Genomic DNA, 21,701 nt, shown 5'->3' on the forward strand with positions numbered 1-21,701 from the left:
GTAATTCTGTAGTAAGGACGTGTTAGGCACAGCTTTGTGGGCCGAAAGGCCTGTATTGTGCTGTAGGTTTTCTATGCTTCTACGCACCTGGGAGTCTGTCGGAACCCGTGATCTACAGTTCAAACTACGGTTCTCCACAACTGGTGAGTTTTCACACCAGCCATGAAGCCAGGAGTGGTCTGGAAGAATGTGTCTTTGGGGTAGCAGCCAAGGACACCCCAATTCTTCACTGACTTCAACATCGTGGGAGATTGAAACATCCAGATAGTAGGCAGTGTGCACAGGTGTCAGATCCCTATCCTCAAGTGATCTCTCTCTCTCTCGCTCTCTCTCTCTCTCTCTCCCCCTCTCCCTCTCTCTCTCTCTCTCTCTCTCATTAGAAGGTGAGAGCCTGTCAGTCCCCGAGTTGAGGGGCTTGGAGAAGCGATGCAGAAGATTGTAATATTGAAGCAGCCAGCTACTGGTCTCCCGCTTTCACTGCTGCAGGAAAAATGTCTCTCTCCCTCGAAAGCCCATCTAAGATACCGAAGTACTGGGTAATGGACTGTGGTTTTTGATGATCAAGATCTTTTTGGAGGCTTCTGCTACTGCTTGTACATGCGATTTAGGGTTCTGATATTACTATCGTTCATTCTTTGGGGTTTCTTGTTTGTGAATATCTCTGTGAAGAATAAGAATTTCAGGTTATATACTATATACATTCTGACATTAAATGGAACCATTGCTGGCACCGTAATAGCGGTACGCTTTTGTTGCTCCAGATTCCAGCACCTGCGGTCTCTTGTGTCTCCACACTTAAGTGTTCTGGAGCCACAGGGCAACCAGACCTGACTAAAACGGGCTTTAATGGAGCATAAACACAAAAGATTCTGCAGATGTTTGTCTTCCACTAACGGAGTAAATGAGTTTTTATCTCTTTAGGAGTACAAGTACAAGGGGTGATTGATAAGTTTGTGGCCTGGTAGAAGGAGTCAATTTTAGAAAACTTAGCACATTTATTTTTTGACATAGTCCCCTCCTACATTTACACACTTAGTCCAGCAGTTGTGGAGTATACGGATCTTGGACCTCCAGAAAGTGTCTACAGCAGGGGTGATTGGTAAATTCATGGCCCAAGGTAGAAGGAGATGAGTTATACAGCTCTCATTACATGCACAGGCAGTTCAACTCTTTTGAGTGATTATGCAGAAAGCTTGAAGTTAATAACTCATCAGGGCTGATGGATAAGTTCGTGGCCTAAGGTAGAAGGAGTTGAGTTATTAAGTTGGAGTCATACAAGAAGTTGGTGAGGCTGCAATTGGAATGGAGAGCAAACGGTATATATTCTCAAACTTGAGTCCCAGCCTGATGGGAGTGGGGAGAAGAGAGAATGACTGGGGGAGAAGGGGCCCTTGATTATGCTGGCTGCTTTCCTGAATCAGGTGGAACTGTGGATGGAGTCAATGGAACGAGAAGTCAGGATTTCGAAAAGCTGACTGCAGCTGGAAAGTATGAGGCTCCAGGCGCGACACCCAGGTTACACAGTGGTGAAAATGCTGAACTTACATTTCTTGATCTTCCACTGGGAACCCCCTTTCTTATGAAGGTAGCCACATAGTGTTACCCCTCCCGGCATGGTAAGGAGGTTCTGTGCTCCAATTGCTCGCATTGGCACCGGCCACTTTTCTTCGATATTCATGGCCATGGTACTGGAACAAAAACACAAGTAAAATGATTGATTATCCATTGATCCAATTATGTCCCCAAGCAGGATTGAACTATCACTTCAGCACCAACTACAGTAAAAGCTCCCTCACCCCCACCCCTCCCCGGGACCACCAGGCTTCAAAATTCAACTCCATGCCATTGTGAGATCCAATGACTGGGTTAAAGCTTAGTGTGAACATTAGTAACATGTGCCTACTGAATTAGACTATGTAGGTCAAAATTTGTGAACACAAGCCACTCATTCCCACTGTTGGCTACAAGGTTTTACATTCTCCCCATGACTGCATGGGTTTCCTCTGTGCGCTCCATTTTCCTCCAATGTTCAAAGATGTACAAGTTAGCGTTATTGAGCCATGGGCATGCTACATTGGCATCAGAAACATGGTGACACAAGGGCTTTCCCCCGCATATCCTGGGACTGTGAAGGCCATTGTCTTTCTACACCAATATGAAGAGAGTTAAGCATAATATGCTGATTACATTTAACCTTCCTCACACAGACACTCAGTGGCTAGTTTATTAGGTACCTCCTGTAACCAAAGTAACCACTCAATATATGTCCGTGGTCTTCGACTGCTAGAGCCCATTCAATCAAGTCAAGTCAAGACACTTTTATTGTCATTTCGACCATAACTGCTGGTACAGTACATAGTAAAAATGAAACAAAGTTTTTCAGGATCATAGTGTTACATGACACAGTACAAAAACTAGACTGAACTACGTAAAAAACAACACAGAAAAAAACTGCACTAGACTACAGACCTACCCAGGACTGCATAAAGTGCACAAAACAGTGCAGGCATTACAATAAATAATGAACAAGACAATAGGCCAGTAAGGTGTCAGTCCAGACTCTGGGTATTGAGGAGTTTGATAGCTTGGGGGAGGAAACTGTTACATAGTCTGGTCGTGAGAGCCCGAATGCTTCAGTGCCTTTTCCCAGACGGCAGGAGGGAGAAGAGATTGTATGAGGGGTGCATGGGGTCCTTCATAATGTTGTTTGCTTTGCAGATGCAGCGTGTAGTGTAAATATCCGTAATGGTGGGAAGAGACCCCGATGATCTTCTCAGCTGACCTCACTATCCGCTGCAGGGTCTTGCGATCCAAGATGGTGCAATTTCCCAACCAGGCAGTGATGCAGCTGCTCAGGATGCTCTCAATACAACCCCTGTAGAATGTGATGAGGATGAGGGGTGGGAGATGGACTTTCCTCAGCCTTCGCAGAAAGTAGAGATGCTGCTGGGCTTTCTTTGCTATGGAGCTGGTGTTGAGGGACCAGGTGAGATTCTCCGCCAGGTGAACACCAAGAAACCTGGTGCTAACTTCACTTCAAGGTTTGGCATGTTGTGCATTCAGAGATGCTCTTCTACACACCATTGTTGTAACGTGTGGTTATTTGAGATACCGTGGCCTTCCTGTCAGTTTGAACCAGTCTGGCCACTCTCCTCTGACCTCTCATTAACAAGGCATTTTCACCCACAGAACTGCTTTTCATGGGATTTTTTTTTGTTTATCACACCGTTCTCTGTAAAATCTAGAGACAGGGGTTACCAACCTTTTTTATGCAGTGGACCTCTACCATTAACCGAGAGAGAACCCAAAAATGATTTTTGTCCTGCACCAATGGTCACCACTCCACCAATTTGTTGTTCTTCACTCAAATTTCATGTAGTTGTCAGTATCTGATTTATTGAGAAGCACCAGAAGTGGACCGTGGAGTTTCTGAAGGCTGATCTACATTCAATGCAGCCCAGACCTGTAAATCTTCCTCATCCAACGTCACTAGTACAGAACGGTACAGCAAAGTACAGGCCCTTTGACCCACAATGTTGTGCCGACCTTTCAACCTACTCCAAAATCAGTCTAACCCTATCCTCCCCCATAGCCCTCTATTTTCCTTTCATCCATATACCTATCCAAGAAGCTCTTAAATGCCTCTAATGTACCCGTGTCTACCACCATCCCTGGCGATCCGTTCCATGCACCCACCACCTATCTCTGAAATTCCCTCCTCCCCATACTTCCCTCCAATCATCTTAAAATTATGCCCCTTGTATTTCTGCTCTAGGAAAAAGCCTCTGGCTGCCCTCTCAATCTATGCCCCTTATCATCTTATACACCTCTATAAAGTCACCTCATCCTCCTTCAATCCAAAAAGTCCCAGCTCACTCAACCCATCTTCATAAGGCATGCTCTTTAATTCAAGCAGCATCCTAGTTATCTGGACATTGTCCCATTGGTGCTGTGGATCTTATTTGTAAATTGGTGCCTTGTTTTCTGTACACGGTCGGAGCCCGCTGTGAGGATTGTGAAAAGTACATATACCTAGAGAAATTGGGAAGATTAAAAGGCTGGAGTAGGAGTGAAACCTAGCTATGAGGGAGTTGGCAACTCAAGGTACAAGCATTTCATTTAGAGATACAGCACAGTAACAGGCCCTACCAGCCCAACAAGCTGACGCTGCCCAATTACACCCACGTAAACAATTAACCTACCAAACCTGTATATTTTTGAAATGTGGGTGGAAACTCGAGCACCCAGAGGAAACCCAAGTGATCATGGGGGGAATGCACAATCTCTTCACAGAGAGCGGAGTAACTGAAGCCAGGTCACTGGCATTAGGCTAACTGCTATCAAATCAAGTTTACTTATCATTCAAACCATACACAGATTTAGTTGAATGGGACAGTGTTCCTTGAGGGCCAAGGTGCAAAACATTCAAAATAGCAAGCGAACATTCAAAAATAGCGAGTAACATAATTCAAAATAATGAGCAAAGAAGCGTATTCACTCAGATTAAACATATATAGTCCAAGAACCTGAATGACAATGTCCAGCAATCGATAGTACATTCTCAGTTCAGTTCAGTTTATTGTCATTTAGAAACCACAAGTGCAATGCAGTTAAAAAATGAGACAACGTTCCTCCAGAATGATATCACAAAAGCACATGACAAAACGAACTACACCAGAAAATCCACAGAACGTTTGGCAATCCCCAATCCAGAGTCCGGAGAGGCTGCTGTGTATTAATATCACGTTACCGTCTCAGCGCATTCCCCGGAAAGGAGCTCCAAACTCATCAGACAAATCAAGACTATCCAGACACACCAAGTCAGGAGACCAATTCTACCACCCAACAAACCAAAAACTAAAGCTACAAGACCTGCACAAAACCACATAGTTACAACAGTGAAAACAATAGCATAATTGATTAAAAAACAGACTATGGGCACAGTAAAAATAGCCCAAAGATGTTAAAAGACTATAAGTTCGAAAGAAACCACCACACAGTTTTCACAAGTCCTCAGGGTCCCAATAGACTCGTCATCCCATGCAGATGGCAGAAGGGAGTACCCCCACTATGGACTTCCAAAACGCCACTGGACTCAGCCTCGCAGACACAGCACACAGTGCAAGCGCCCTGACCGTAGCGGACTCCGAGTTGGCCGAACCTCCGAGCCTCCGACCATCCCCTCCAGCACAGCTTCTCCCAGCAACATCCCCTGCCGAGTGCACTACGACACCCACACCACCGGCAACGTGACCCCGAGGACTGGGGGCCTGTTCTTCCCAGCAGAGACCCAGACCTCACAGCAGCAACAGCAATGAAGAAGGCCTTCCTGGAGATTTCCCGATGTTCCTCCGTGCTCCCACATCTGTTTTTCATCAGATTATAACTGCGCACGGCACCCCGCTTAACAAACAACAGATATCAGCTCCGGAGTGGCCGCTGCAAGTTGCGGCGCGCCGCCATCTTGGACGTATTCTCCTGGCAGTGTATAGACACGCGCAATGCAGTCTGTCAGCACCAATGGGCGAGGCCAGGCCCCAGCCACGCTGTAGCGCTTCTACGTCTCTCATCTGGTCTGAAGCAGCAGGCAAGCCTGAGGCTTGTGGCCTAGTTCTCGCTGCAACCGAAGCTACACAGCTCCCATGTCGACTGTTCCTCTGCAAGACAAGGGTAACAGGCCTGTGGCAACTTACACCATCACTATCCAACAGAATCTTGTGATGGTAAGTGAAATCTCCCACACCAACTGCAATGTTTCTGAGTAGCGGGCAACAACACAGTCTGCAGCTAGATCAGCTCTTCTATACCAAGGCCAGCTCCTCCAACACCTCAGCCAACCCTTTCAACACCAGCCTGGCTACTCCGATCAACGAACAGCTCACTAATTAAGTGGCCCTGCAGTACTCGATGTCCTTGGAGTAGAATTGTGTCTGGATCATAAAAAACACATTTTACAAAGAAAAAGGCACCTTTGGTTGGCCCTTGAGAGGCCACTGCATTTGCAAGCGCCCCCATCTTAACAGAAGTTGAATCCAATTTTTGCTATCGTACCATCCCAAATCTAGAGTTAAGACTACAGATAGCACAAAAAGTCCATTCAACCCTTCAGGCCTCTCCTGGCATTCAGTATGATCATGGCTGAGCTACACAGGCCTCAATTCCTCCTCTGTGCTCATTCCCAATCACCACCAGTCTGATATGCATCCACCCCTATCTTATATGTCGCTAATGATCCAATCTCTAACCTCTGGGCCAGAGAATTCCAAAGAGTCATCACATGCTGAGGGAAGAAATTTTCACCAACATATTGATGCAATTACAAAGAAGTAACAAAAGCGGCTATACTTCATTAGGAGTTTGAGGAGACTTGATTATGTCACCAAAGGCTCTCTCAAATTTCTACAGATGTACCACAGAGAACATTCGAACTGGTTACATTGCTGTCTGGTATGGAGGGGCTGCTGCAAAACTGTAGAAAGCTCTGCTGTCATGGGCATCCCCAACATCCAGGACATCGTCAAAAGGCGAGGCTGCACGGTAGCAGAGTGGTCCTGGCTTCAGTTCTCTCCCATGACCGTACAAGGAGCTTGTACGTTCTTCCCATGATCATGTGGCTTTCCTCTGGGTGCTCCAGGTTCCTCCCACAACCTACACCAGTGATAAAAAAAAACCAATTCTGATTCACACTTTAGTTTTCAACAACCGGTCCACATTTCGTGGCTATGTCCCTTTTGTCTCTCCTACTCATAAAAACATCCACTCGATCGCATCTCTTTAGGACCTTGTACGTTTGAATAAGGTCGCACCTCATTTTTCTTTACTTCCAAGGAACATCACTCCAAACTGTGTAGCCTCTCTGAAGTCAAGGGATTAGCCTGGTTAATCATATTTAGACTACCTCCAATGCCAATCCTTTTCTATTTTGATAAGAGAGACCAAACAGTACAATATTCCAGGTGTGGCCTCACCAACACCCTGTACCCCTGGAACATAACCTCCCTGTTGTCTCCACTATTGAGGGGACATTCAAGAGGCAGTGCCCCAAAAACAGGTGGCATCCATCATCACTTATTGCCCATTATGCCACGGCTGCAATGAAGATCCTCCATCTCTGATGGGGTTCAGGGCATCCTTTATTGTGTCAGTAGCTTAGTTTTCACTACTCTCGGTCATGCAAGTCCTGGGTGGAGACTCAGGAATACTGTCACACTCAGACGTAGGATTCATCATTGCTGTTTCTGTAACAATTTTGTTTTATCAGTCAGGGTGGTTGGCCCCGAGCTGAACCACCGAACCTGGCGGACCGCTCTTAATCTGGCCACTATCCTTTGACCTGTTTGGCACAGGTGACTCTACCAAGAGCCGAAGCATGAAGCCCTGATTCCAGCCAGCATCCTGTACCTCTCCAGATCATTGAGGCATGCAAGCTTCCAAACCACGACAAGGTTGTTGGTCCTCTCTGAGCAGGGGTTGCCAACCTGGGATCCATTGACCCATTGGTAAATGGTAAGGCTCCATGGCATAAAAAAGGTGGGAATCCATCATTAAGGACCCCCATCATCCAGGAAAGGCCCTCTTCCTAATGCTACCATCAGGGAGAAGGTACAGGAGCTTAAAGACCCACACTCAACATTTTAGGAATAGTTTCTTCTGTTTAGGCATCTGGAAATAAATGTCTCCATCAGGCAGATGCAGCGTGGAATCAGAAAAGGCAGGTCCTGTTTGACAAACTCACTGGAGTTCTTTGAGGATATAACAAGCACAGTGGATCAAGGGGAACAGATGGACATTATATACTTGGATTTCCAGAAGGCATTCGATAAGCTGCCACATAAAAAACTTATCCATATGATAAGGATGCAATAGAATTAGGGGTGATGTATTAACGTGGATAGAGGATTGGTTAACCAATAGGAAGCAGAGAGTTGGCATACACGAGTGTTATTCTGGTTGGCAGTCAGTGCCGCAGTTGGCAGTGTGCCGCAGGGGTTGGTGCTGGGCCCACAACTGTTCGTAAAATACATCAACAATCTGGAAGAGGGGAGCAAGTGTAGAGTATCTAAGTTTGCTGATGACACTAAATTGATTGGAGAAGTAAATTGTGCAGAGGACACGGAGAGTCTGCAGAGAGAAATATGTATGTTAAGTGAGTAGGCAAGGGTCCGGCAGATGGAGTACAATGTTGGTAAATGCGAGGTCATCCACTTTGGAAGGAAAAATGGAAGAGCAGGTCATTATTTAAATGGTAAAAATTGCAGCATGCTGTTGTGCAGAGGGACTTGGGAATGCTTGTGCGTGAATCACAGAAGGCTAGTTTGCAGGTACAGCAGGCTATCAAGAAGGCAAATGGTACGTTGACCTTCATTGCTAGAGGGATTGGATTTAAGAACAGGGAGGTCATGCCGCAACTATACAGGGTACTGGTGAGGCCGCACCTGGAGTACTGTGTGCAGCTCTGGTCCCCTTACTTGAGGAAGGATATACTGACTTTGGAGGCAGTGCAGAGGAGGTTCCTTAGGTTGACTCCAGAGATGAGGGGACTATGAGAAGAGATTGAGTTGCCTGGGACTGTATTCACTGGAATTCAGAAGAATGAGAGGAGATCTTATAGAAATATATACAATTATGAAAGGGATAGATAAGATAGAGGCAGCAACGTTGTTTGCACTGTTAAGTGAGACTAAAACTCGGGGTAATAGCCTCAAGATTTGGGGGAGTAAATTTAGGACCAAGATGAGAACGAACTGCTCTTCCCAAAGAGTGCTGAATCTGTGGAATCCTCTGCCCAATGAAGCAGTGGAGGCGACTTCAGTAAATATAGTTAAAACAGGGTTGGATAGATCTTTACATAGTAGGGGAATTAAGGGTTATGGGGAAAAGACAGGTAGGTGGAGATGAGTCTGTGGTCAGATCAGCCAGAATCTTATTGAATGACGGGGCAAGCTCGATTGGCCAGATGGCCAACTCCTGCTCCTATTTCTTATGTTTTTATGTTCCCCTCAGTCATCAGACCTCTGAATGGTCCATGAAACCATAAAGCAACCTCACTATTTTACACCGTTTCTGCACTAGTTATTTCGTTCTTAATGTAACTCACAGTATTTTTAATGCATTGCACTGTACTGCTGCAAAACAAATTTCAAGACTTACGTCAGTGATACGAAACCTGATTCTGATATTTTAAAAATTCCAGTCCTTTTCCAATGAAGCCAGTATGCCATTTGCCTTCTCAGCTACTTGTTCGATCTGCCTTCCAACCACTTGTGCTTTGTACGCTGGAATATCACAATTCCTCTGAACATCACTTGCAGACTGCCCTCAGATTCCCTCTCAAACTGTATGAACTCACATTGAACTCAAAGAAGCAAAAGGTCACAGAGAACTGAAATCAGGGCGCAAAGCCTGACTAAATAGGGAACTGCCATAAGGCAGAGAGCTGCCAGAGAGAAAGGAGATGTGCCAGTAAAGAAATCACATAGAGCTCTTGGCACAGGTCCTACACGTTGGATCCTGAAGTGCTTGAAGAAAAGTTGTTGCTTACGGTTGTTTTTAAATCGCAAATAAAACAAAAGAAAAAGAGTAATGAAAGCAGAATCTAGTAGCAAAGGAAGAGGGGGAGAGGGGAGGGGGAAGGGGGGAGGGGGAAGGGGGAGGGGGAAGGGGGGAGGGGGAAGGGGGGAAGAGGGGAGGGGGAAGAGGGGAGGGGGAAGAGGGGAGGGGGAAGAGGGGAGGGGGAAGAGGGGAGGGGGAAGAGGGGAGGGGGAAGAGGGGAGGGGGAAGAGGGGAGGGGGAAGAGGGGAGGGGGAAGAGGGGAGGGGGAAGAGGGGAGGGGGAAGAGGGGAGGGGGAAGAGGGGAGGGGGAGAGTTATGTGTTATGATTGGGGGCGGAGTTTTTTCCACATATATATGTGAAATATATATATGAAATATACGAGTACGTGTGTTTGTATGTGCGGCCGCCATTTTGTTTGGGCTGGGGGATAAAGTGTACCTTAAAAGTAATTACACTCGTGTCGGTTTTTGTCGACACTTCTCCAGTTTTACAATTTAATGACTTTCACTTTATGTACTACTGTCCTGAAGTAACACTTGCAAGTCAGCGATAATAAACCTGATTCTGATTGCTGTCAGACAAGGGAAATCAATAATAGAACGTAGAATGAAATGTCATGGTTACTGTACAAGGGCCACAGCGAGGCAGTTGGGAGGTCAACATTCCATCTTATCGTACTAGGACACCGGTCAAAAATCTTGTACGGTGGGGGGGAGGCGGGGTAGAAGCTGTCCTTGAGCCTGGTGGTAACTGCAGGCTTTTCTATCTTTTGACCTGCTGAAAATCCAACTGGGTGGTGGGGTGGAGATACACCTCTACCAAAGGAGGTGCAAGGCACAGAGGGAAGGAGCGAGCCTGCAGGTCACCCTTGGACAAGGTGTCATACCTGCTTAGATCCCATTCAGGGTCACATCAAGACATGGGAGCTGGGGGTGGTTGGTCGTATGAGCAGCTGGTACATATCACAAGTCCTGGTTATGTGACCACTGACACCAGGCAAGCAACCTCTGAAGAATTTTGGTAACGGCTGGGGTCACCCGTCTTGGAAAGACACTGTCCAGATGGTGGCAATAGCAAACCACTTCTGTCAAAAAATTTGCCAAGGACAGTCATGGTCATGGGACCATGATCACCCACATCATACGGCACGGCGCATAATGACGAAGATGATGATCTAATAGATGTGGAGGAGGAGGCAGGGGAAGGAGAGGGAACGTCCAGGATGGATAGGGTCTTTATGCTGGCTGCTTTACTGAGGCAGCAAGAAGCGTAGACAGTCCGTGGTGGAGAGGCTGGTTTCCATGATGTGCTGAGCTGTGTCCACAACTCTGCAGTCTCTGTGGAAATGGGGAGAAACTATTGCCTCCACAGCAGCTGATTGACCCACTGAGTTCCTCCAGCAGATTATTTGTAGCTCCAGATTCCGGCATCTGCAGTCTCCTGTGTCTTCTGCTAAGAGAAACTTGGCTACGAGGGGCAGCAATGGGTTCCAAGATGAAGAGACTGACGAATGAAGGAAAAGTGTTAATGGGCCAAATGGCCTCTGGGGGCTCCCATGTTCTTGTTTCTGAGAAGGTGTCAGTGCAGGACCGTTGACAGATATATATAGCTTAGTCAATCCTCCTACGCTTTTAAGTTCAAACCTAAATTATAAATAACATTTCCTGTCCCACAGCTGCTATGGGAGGAGATGACGAGCAAATGCTTATCAGATGCTAAAAGCAAGGTCAAAATTATCTTCCCATACAGCAGTACATATATGCACGGTGCAATGTAAAATCTTACAGGCAGCAAAAAAGTTCAAAGTAATTTTATTATCAAAGCATGTCACCATATACTACCCTAAGATCCAATTTCTTGCAGGGATTTACGGTAAGACACAAAAATACAATCAAATCAATGAAAAACTATACACCAAGACTGACAAACAACCAATGTGCAAAAAGACAATCTGTACAAACACAAAATAACAATAATAAATAAATACTGAGGACATGAGTTGTAGAGTCCTTGAAAGTGACTCCACCGGTTGAGGGATCAGTTCAGTGCTAAGGCGAGTGAAGTTATCCATGCTGGTTCAGGAGCCTATAGGATAATAACTGTTCCTGAACCTGATGGTGTGGGACCTAGAGCTCCTGTACTTTCTACCCCAATGACAGCAGAACAGCCTGGATAGTGGAATCCTCGATGATCGATCAGAATCAGGTTCAATATCACTGGCATGTATCGTGAAATTTGTTGTTATCTGGAAGCAGTGCATTGTAGTACATAGTAAAAGTGTAAAAATTAGTATATATTAAAAAATTACATAAGTAAAGTAAAAAGAGAAACAAAGAGGTGAGGTAGTATTCATGGGTTCAATGTCCGTTGAGAAAACTGATGGCAAATGGGAAGAAGCTGTTCCTGAATCACTGAGTGTGTACCTTCAGGCTCCTGTACCTCTTTTCTGATGGTAGCAACGAGAAGAGGGCATGTCCTGGGTGATGGGGGTCCTTAAAGATGGATGCCACCTTTTGGAAGCATTGCTCCTTATAGATGTGCTCGACTGCGGGAAGGGCTTTGCCTGCAATGGATTGGGCTGTACCCACTTTGCGTAAGCTTTTCAGCTCTTAGACACGTTGGAATAGGTTTATTAATGTTCCATGTACTGAGTTACAATGAAAGCTTCGTCTGGCATACTGCACACAGATCAATTCATTACACCGTCCATTGACGCGGTACAAGATAAAACAACAGCAGAATGTGGAATGAAGTGTAACAAGTACAGAGTAGGTCGACTATAACGTGCAAGATCATAATGTGGTAAATTACGAGGTCTTAGTGTTAGAAACTGGTACATGGAGCTTAGAAAAAGAGGGTTATGAGTAATTTCTAAAGTAAATACCTGTACATGTTCGGCACAGCATTGTGGGCTGAAGGGCCTGTATTGTGCTGTAGGTTTTCTATGTTTCTAAACTGCCCTTAAGCCTGATGATACGTGCTTTCTAGCTTTGCTATCTTCTGCCTAATGGGGTGAAGGGGGTAGAATGGGAGAACAGGGATTGTCTGGGGTGCAAGGGGTTTTGATCATACTTGCTGATTTACTGAGGCAACAAGAAATACAGACTGAATACAGAGAAGGGAGGCTGGCTTCCAGGATGGGCTGAGCTGTGTCCACAACTCTGCAGTCCCTGGTGGTCACAGGCAGAGCATTTGATCAAGCCAAGGTGCATCTGGATTTCATTTTACAATGACGAGAACATGAAAGAAAGGATACAACGCTGAGGCTTTATAAGACATTGGGCAGACAACATTTGGAGTATCATGAGCAATTTTATATAACCATATAACTATTACATTACGAAAACAGGCCATCTCAGCCCTTCTCGTCCATGCCAAACGCTTACTCTCACCTAGTCCCACCTACCTGGACTCAGCCCATAACCCTCCATTCCTTTCCTGTCCATATACCTATCCAATTTTTTTTTAAATGACAATATCAAACCTGCATCTACCACTTCTACTGGAAGCTCATTCCACATAGCTACCACTCTTTGAGTAAAGAAGTTCCCCCTTGTGTTACCCCTAAACTTTTGCCCCCTAACTCTCAGCTCATGTCCTCTTGTTTGAATCTCCCCTAATCTCAATGGAAAAAGCCTATCCATGTCAATTCTACATCTATCCCCCTCATAATTTTAAATACTTCTATCAAGTCCCCCCTCAACCTTCTACGCTCCAAAGAATAAAGACCTAACTTGTTTAACCTTTCTCTGTAACTTAGGTGCTGAAACCCAGGTAACATTCTAGTAAATCTTCTCTGTACTCTCTCTATTTTGTTGACATCTTTCCTATAATTCGGTGACCAGAACTGCACACAATACCCCAAATTTGGCCTTACCAATGCCTTGTACAATTTTAACATTACATCCCAACTCCTATACTCAATGCTCTGATTTTTAAAGGCCAACATACCAAAAGCTTTCTTCACCACCCTATCCACATGAGATTCCACCTTCAGGGAACTATGCACCATTATTCCTTGAACTTTTCTGCTGCCTGTAAGATTTTACATTGCACTGTGCATAAATGTACTACAGTAGAGGATGATAAACTTGACCTTGCCTTTAGCATTGCTCGTCACCTCCTCCTCTTTTGTATATATATATAAATATGAAAAAGGCCTGTATCTAAAAAAAATGTGCTGGCATTGGAGAAGGTCCAGAGGTGGTTCATGAGAATGATCCCAGGAATGAAAGGGTTAACATACAAGGAGCATATAACGAACCTGTACTCACTAAAGTTTAAAAGAATGAGGGGGGAATATCACCGAAACATATCAAATATTGAAAGGCCTAGATGGGATGGACGTGAAGAGTGAAGACTTCCTATAGTGGGGAAGTCTAGGAGCAGATAGCACAACCTCTGAAGAGAGGTGAGGAATTTCTTTAGCCAGAGGGTGGAATTCATTACCATGGACTACACTCATTGGATATGTTTAAAGCAGAGGTCAATAGATACTTAAATAGTTAGGGTATCAAAGGCTAAAGAGAGAAAGCAGAGCAGTGCAAACTTGATGGGCTGAGTGGCCTAATGCTGTTCCTATGTCTTTTGATCTTATGTATTTAAGGTTGTTCCAAATTTCCAACATCTGCAGAATCTCGTGTTAATTGATCTCTAAACAGGAGTACAAATCCTACAGTTCCAGTTTAAGCAAATCCATGCAGGTTAATTACCACATTGAGAAAGTGACAACAATACAGTAAGTAGCTCCAGCTCCGAATAGATGCTGCTCCCTAGTCTGACTCGTACTGAGAATGAACTAAATACTTGGTAAGTGGTTTACTATTAACACAGTGAAAAACTGTTTTGCATGCCATCCGGATAATTTCAAAACACACAGGCACCATGGTAACGCAGCCATTAGCGCAAAGCTTTTAGGGCATCAGTGTTTGGAGTTCTAGTCCAGCCCATCTGTAAGAAGTTTGTACGTCCTTCCCATGAGTATGTAGGTTTTCCCCAGATGCTCTGGTTTCCTCCCACAGTCCAAAGACAGACAGATTAGTAGGTTGATTGGCCACAGTAAATTGTCCTGCGATTGGGCGAGTGTTGGTTAGGGTTGCTGGGCAGCAATGCAGCTCATTGGGCTGGAAGGGTCTGTTCTGCGTTGTATCGCTAAAATATAAATAAAGCGCACAAGGCAACATGAATGCACAGGAACTTTTGAAGCAGCAGAGAGCAACAGAGTCTGTCCAATACATCATGGGAACAGCTCCCACAAGAGGCAATGCCTCAAGAAGGCAATATCCAAAGGACAGCACCATCCAGGCCACGCTGTCTTCTTGCAGCTACCGTGATTCCCCAATTTATCCGCCTCTACCACCAACCCTGGCAGTGCATTCCATGCACCCCCCCACTGTAAAAAAAAACCGACATCGGACATTTCCCTCCTATACTTTGCAAAGTTCAAAGTAAATTTATTATCAATACACGTCACCATGTACAACCAATTTCTTGCATTTTCTTGCAGAGAAACTCAGTAAATCCATAACAGAATAATAACTACAACAAAATCAATGAAAGACCGCACCAACTTGGGTGTTCAAGCAGGGTGCAAAAGATGACAATCTGTGCAAATACAAAAAGGAAAATAATAAATAAGCGATAAATCTCAAGAACAAATTTCACAACATATGCTGGTGACACAAAACCTGATTCTACTAAAGCTAAATCTTTTACACTTGACCCTTCTCAGCCCACCTCTTCATCTTACCAATGTCCCATTGTAACCTAGTACTTCAGCTGTATTCTGTGAGCACAGCCACCAGTATCCGATACAATCTTTCTCTGTTGATTACTAGTAACTACTGACAGAATCAGAGGTCCTCTTACTTCAGTTTCCTTCTCCTAAACTCAGCTCTGGCCCAGTCTCTGCCTACTTCCCCTTCTCACAGATTCACACCTCCACTTTCTCACAGCAAAGATCTCCTCACTGGCATCTAGACCTCAGGCGGGAAAACCTCTACAGCCATACCATTCATTACTGCTTCCATTATGTGGCCCTAATGCATAAATACAGAAGTTGTAAGCTCGGGATGTTTCACTTTTAATCAGTCAGGCCAAAGAGTCCACCAATTTCCCGTAAATGCTACTGGAGATGAAGAATCAAAAAAGAAAGTGCATTTAAGTTCGCACCTTCACAGCTTCGCAATATCCTCACAGCTCAAGAAACTGAAGGTGTCCACTGCTCTACTTCCACGACTGTGTGGCTAGGCACAGCTCAAACACCATCTCAAAATTCACTGATGACACAACTGCTGTGGGCAGAGTCTCAGATGGTGGCAAGATGTATAGGAGAGAGATAGATCAGTTAACCGAGCGGCGTCATAACATCAACCTTGCACTTAGCTTCACAAGTCTGAGGAATTGACTGTGGATTTCAGGATGATGAAATCAGGGGAACACACACCAGTTCTCTTTGAGGGATTAGCAGTGAGTAACTTCAAGGTCCTGGGAGTCGACATCTCAGAAGATCTACACTGGGCCCAACATTTTGATGCAATTATGAAGAAGGCATGCCAACAGTTTTATTTCATTAGGAGTTTGATCAGATCTGGCATGTCCACAAACCGACAGATTTGCAGATCTGTAGCAAATTTCTACAGGTGTACCATGAAGGACATTCTATCTGATGCCTCACCATCAGGGCACCAAGGCACACGATTAGGTAAAACTACAGAAGGTTTTAGACTTAGCTAGCCCTATCATTCAGGACAACTTCAACTCAAGAAGGCAGCATCCATCACAAACCCTCAACATCCGAGGCATGTCCCCATTACTGTCATTAATCAGGAGCCTGAAAACACACACAACACTTTAGAAACGTAATTCCTCCCGTCCACTATCAGATTTAGAGTCATAGAAAATTATAGCTCAGAAACAGGCCCTTCAGCTCACCCAGTCCATGCTGAACCATTTAAACTGCCTACTGCTATTGACCTGCACCCAGACCATAGCTCTCCATACTCCTACCATCCATATACCCATCCAAACTTCTTTTAAACATTGAAATCAAGACTGCACGCACCAGTTGTGCTGGCAGCTCATTCAACACAATCATGACCTTCTGAGTTAAGAAATTTCCCCTCATGTTCCCATTAAATATTTCACCTTTCACCCTTAATCCATGGCATCTAGTTGTCGTCCCCCCCAGCCTCAGTGGAAAAAGCCTTCACATTTACCCTGTCTATACTCCTCATAAAACCTGTCAAATCTCCCCTCAATCTTCTACATTCCAAGGAATAAAGTCCAAACCTATTCAACCTTTCCTTATAACTCAGGTCCTCCAGTCCTGACAACATTCTTATAAATTTTCTCTGTAACCTTTTAACCTTACATATATATAATTCCTGTAGCTAGGTGACCAAAACTGCACACAAAACTCCAAACTAGGCCTCACCAACACCTTTCTTTTTTATTAAGTGCAATCGTGAACAATGGCCAGATCAGAAATGCTGATCAAGTCAACCAGTTCCCAAAGAGAACTCTGATTGGCCAATCAGATGGTTCACTGCTGCCCAGCGACAGAACACAAAAAAAAATCATACGTACAATTAAGAAACATTAAAAAAATTGCAGAAATATTGGAGTCATGATGATCATGATGAAGTCTGCTGGAGAGAGACATTTATACACATGTTGTCCTCCATAATTCAAAGAGATTGAAGGATAAGGATGCAGGGTGACAAAATGTGGCAGGAGCACTTGGAACTAAAAATTAATCCCTACCGGAAGAAAACAGCACCTGATCTTACCACCCTGTTCTCCAGCAGCTTAAGGATTAAGTCCAACTGGAACATAACTCACAAGTGCTCTTGAAAGTCAGGTATTAACCCTACCTACCAACAACCAAGCATTGCCATCCTGGTCCCCTTCATGATAGTTTATGAAGAAGCATGTGACTTCCCTCCCAGAGATTATAGATGTTTGTGCACTCGACTCTTGAAGGCTTGGACCTCATTGTTGCAGATGTTTCCAACATCTGAGTTTTGAAGGCTGTTCCAAATTCTGATAGCACAGTGTAGGAAGCTTCTATCCAGTGCGTAGGATCTCGCAAAAGGCATAGAAACAGCATGAGCAGGCATAGAGAAACTTGATCGTGTGGTGTGACGTCTCTCGTAAGATGAGGGCAGTGTGGTGCGAAGGTCTGAGGGCTGTGGCTGGTGTGCATTTTGTACAGCACAGTAGCTGCAGCAACCTGTCATCTGTGGTGTAAGCTACTGACGGCTAGCTTCTCACGAGCTGTGGCTTCATCTACACCTATAATCCTGAGAGCCTTTCTGTGAATGGAATCAAGCTGGCTGAGGACACTCTGCGAGGCATTCATCCACGATAAGCAGGCATACTCCATGATACTTCGTACCTGGGCTTTGTAAACCCTGGCTCTGCCCTATGTCTAATTTGGATGCTACTTTCCGCAGAGCTCCAAGCCTTTGTCCAGCCTTGTTTGAAATAGTGGAAAGGTGTTTATCCCACACCAACTTGCTGTCAATATTAACACCAAGGATTACTAGCTCCTTCTTTAAATCCAGCTTGCAGTTCCCAAAATACAGGTTGGGGGTAGATGGATTCTTCTTCCTAGACATCACCATCGCCTTGCCACTGAGTAGGCTCAAAGGTGGCATTCCAGTCGTCCACCCAGGCTGTCATCCTGCCAAGATCCCTGTTCAGGCCTGCTGCCATTGTATTACTCTCTACTGCTCTAATTGGTGCAAATAGTGTGGAGTCATCAGCATAACGAGTCATAGCTCGTTACTGCATGCATCAACCAAGTTGTCAATAAAGATGGAAAACAGAAGTGGCCCAAGTACTGAACCCTGTGGTACAGATGCATCGATGGTTGAAGAATCAGAAGCCTGACCAGAGATGACAACTTTGATGGCCGTCCGTGAAGGTAGCTCTGCAGCCATCTAAACAGCTTTCCAGATATTCCTTTGGATCTCAGCTTAACACGGAGTCCATTATGCCAGATCTTGTCAAATGCTCCTTTGATATCCAGGGCTTATGACACAAACTTCTCCACCTTTGTCTAAGAAGGTGTTCCACGTTTGAGGTAAGGTGGTGAGGAGATCGGCTGTACTGTGATCAGGTCTAAATCCATACTGCCTACTTGAACTGAAGTTGTTGCGGAGTAGGTAGTTCTGAACTTGCTTGTGGACTGCTGCTCCCATTACCTTGCTGATGATACTGAGTAAGGATATGGGGCGGTAACTTGTAGGGTCAGCTGTGGAATCCCCCCATGTACTGGTGTTACTGATGCTATCTTCCATTGTTCTGGGAATATACCACTCGAGAAGTGTCGCTGTTAGAGGTGGCAGAGAGGACGTGCAAGTTCTGCACTGATTTCCTTTAAGAACCCAGATGGAATCTGGTCAGGGCCAGATGCTTTATCGGGCAGAAGCTGATAAAGCTTCTTCAACATAACATCTCACCTCCTGTACTCAATACATTGATTTATGAAGGCCAACATGCCAAAAGCTTTCTTTATGACCCTATCTACTTGAGACACCACTTTCAATATGTACCTGCATTCCCAGATCCTTTTGTTCTACCACTCTCCTCAGTACCCTACTGATCACTGTGTGAGATCCTGCCTCAAATCAAGATAGTCTTCCTCAATTTCCACTACATCCCCAATCTTGGTGTCATCCTTAAATGTGCTGATCCAGTAAACCATATTATCATCCAGATCATTGATATAGATGGCAAGCAACATATCCAGATCATTTTAGTAGATAGATCTATTATTTTAATTATTAATGGCCCGGCGATATGAAGCCTATGATTGTAAGTTAATACCAATCATAAAAATAATGCTTGCTCAGCAGTCTTCTTCATAAGAAACGGAATTTGTGAAGTGAAACACTTTGTAGTTATAGCAGAGACTGAGACACGAGAACAGGCTGAAAAAACGGAGGCAATGAAAGCTGCGTTCGCACGCGCCCGACTGATCCGCCCCGCATGAAGCTGCATTTTGCCCAATCCGGCCCGTGACCTAAAATGAGTTTGACACCCCTGCTCTTGACCAACCTCCCAAGCAGGACATTGTCAAGTGCTTTGCGAAAGTCCATGCCACTACCTAACCTTTATCAACTTTCCTGGTAACTTCCTCAAAAAACGCCAGAAGATTGATTTAATGCTACCTAGAACGTATGCTGACTATCCCTAATGTCCACATCTATCCAAATACTCATATCCGACCCCTCAGAATATCTTCTGGTAACTTTCCCACAACTGAAGCCAGGTTCACTGGCCTCTAAATCCCTGCTTTATATTTAGAACCTTTCTGAACCCCAGCTCACTATTTTGCTCTCTTTTTGTATTGCTTTTTAGATATATTATTATTCTAACTATGAGTATTTTTGTGTATTGCACTGTACTGCTGCCATAAAACAACAAATTTCCTGACACATAATAAACCCGATTCTGATTCTGTTTTAAGAAAGGAAGTGGAAAGCCACTTCTGGTGAAGCCTTTCTTGGTCCAATAACTTTCAACTGAAAAATGTGTTCTGACCAAGGGTCCATTGAGTCCAGGTCCTTAGCATTTGCCTTCATTGCTAAGGCATACACTCAGTGTTCACTGTACCTCCTCTACTTAACAGTGGCCACTGGGTATACGTTTGTAGTCCCCTGCTGATGTAGACCATCCACTTCGATGTGTGTTCAGAGATGCTGTTCTGCAAACCATTGTTGTAATATGTGGTTGTTCGTTACTGTCACCTTTTTATGCTCCAAGTTTGTAATGTGCAAATGCTGCAAGAAGTCCGTTTGCTCAGCACTTGTACCCTGCGTATGAGTGCCCACAGCAACCAACTTGAACTTGGCGTCAGCCTGCGAATGATATGACCTGCCTGGTGGTGTCGAGTGTGATTAGAACCCCAACACATGAGATGCTGGTCTGGAGCTGGACATAATGCGAGCTCCTGCATCCTTTCAGTGAACTGGGAGGGTTTTGCAGAGAATGGTGGCATCTCTTCAGTACCTAGAGCAGCCTGCTATAGGCATGCCAGTTCTCAGACGTGTTTAAGAGGACAGGGACCTCAGCTACCTGGCCTGTATGCCCAGCAGCATCTCTACTTCCTGCGAAGGCTGGGGCAAGTCCATCTCCCACCCCACATCCTCATCACATTCTACAGGGGTTATATTGAGAGAATCCTGAGCAACTGCATCACTGCCTGGTTCGGAAATTGTACCATCTCAGATCGCAAGACCCTGCAGCGGATAGTGAGGTCAGCTGAGAAGATCATCGGGGTCTCTCTTCCCACCATCACGGACATTTACACTACACGCTGCATCCGCAAAGCAAACAGCATTATGAAGGACACCATGCACCCCTCATACAAACTCTTCTCCCTCCTGCCGTCTAGGAAAAGGCACCAAAGCATTCAGGCTCTCATGACCAGACTATGTAACAGTTTCTTCCCCCAAGCTATCAGACTCCTCAATACCCGAAGCCTGGACTGACACCTTGCCCTACTGTCCTGTTTATTATTTATTGTAATGCCAGTGCTGTTTTTGTGCACTTTATGCAGTCCAGTGTAAGTCTGTAGTCTAGTGTAGCTTTCTCTATGTCTTTTTTTATTACGTAGTTCAGTCTAGTTTTTGTACTGTGTCATGTAACACCATGGTCCTGAAAAACATTGTCTCGTTTTTACTGTGTACTGTACCAGCAGTTATGGTCGAAATGACAATAAAAGTTAACTTGACTTGACAAAGCACAAGGTCCCATCAGTATTTCAGTCAACTTTTGTAAATAGCAAAGCAGTCTGCCAGCAAACATACGTAGCACTTCAGACCATAAGAATAAATTTCAAATGTTGAAAAGGCTCAATGTGGTGGAACCTCAGGCACCTTTGAGGTGAATTTTTAACAGAACACGTGAAATGGAGCTTCCAAAAGCTCAGTGATACAGAACTTCCTTAACTCTCCAGAGACTGTCTATACCAGGGGTTCCCAACCGAGGGTCCACGGACCCCTTGCTTAATAGCATTGGTCCACGGCATAAAAAAAAATTAGGAACCCCTGGTCTATATTCTCACCATCTCAGAAGTACAGCCAACATAATCAAAGAGCCTGCCCACGTGGAAAATTGCGTCAGCTAAATTATAGTG

At 44.9% G+C, this 21,701-nt stretch overlaps 1 protein-coding gene across 1 annotated transcript in view; it reads right to left on the reverse strand.

The window, feature by feature from the left end:
• sh3bp2 (SH3-domain binding protein 2) overlaps positions 1–21,701 on the reverse strand; it is a 136,657-nt gene that overhangs the window by 97,254 nt on the left and 17,702 nt on the right. Inside the window, exon 2 of the mRNA XM_059973799.1 lies at positions 1,546–1,688. Within this exon, the coding sequence (XP_059829782.1) occupies positions 1,546–1,684 (139 nt within the window). The 5' untranslated portion in view covers positions 1,685–1,688. The remainder of the gene's footprint in view (positions 1–1,545; positions 1,689–21,701) is intronic.

Source organism: Hypanus sabinus, chromosome 7 (assembly GCF_030144855.1).
Source record: "Hypanus sabinus isolate sHypSab1 chromosome 7, sHypSab1.hap1, whole genome shotgun sequence".
Classification (NCBI taxonomy): Eukaryota; Metazoa; Chordata; class Chondrichthyes; order Myliobatiformes; family Dasyatidae; genus Hypanus; species Hypanus sabinus.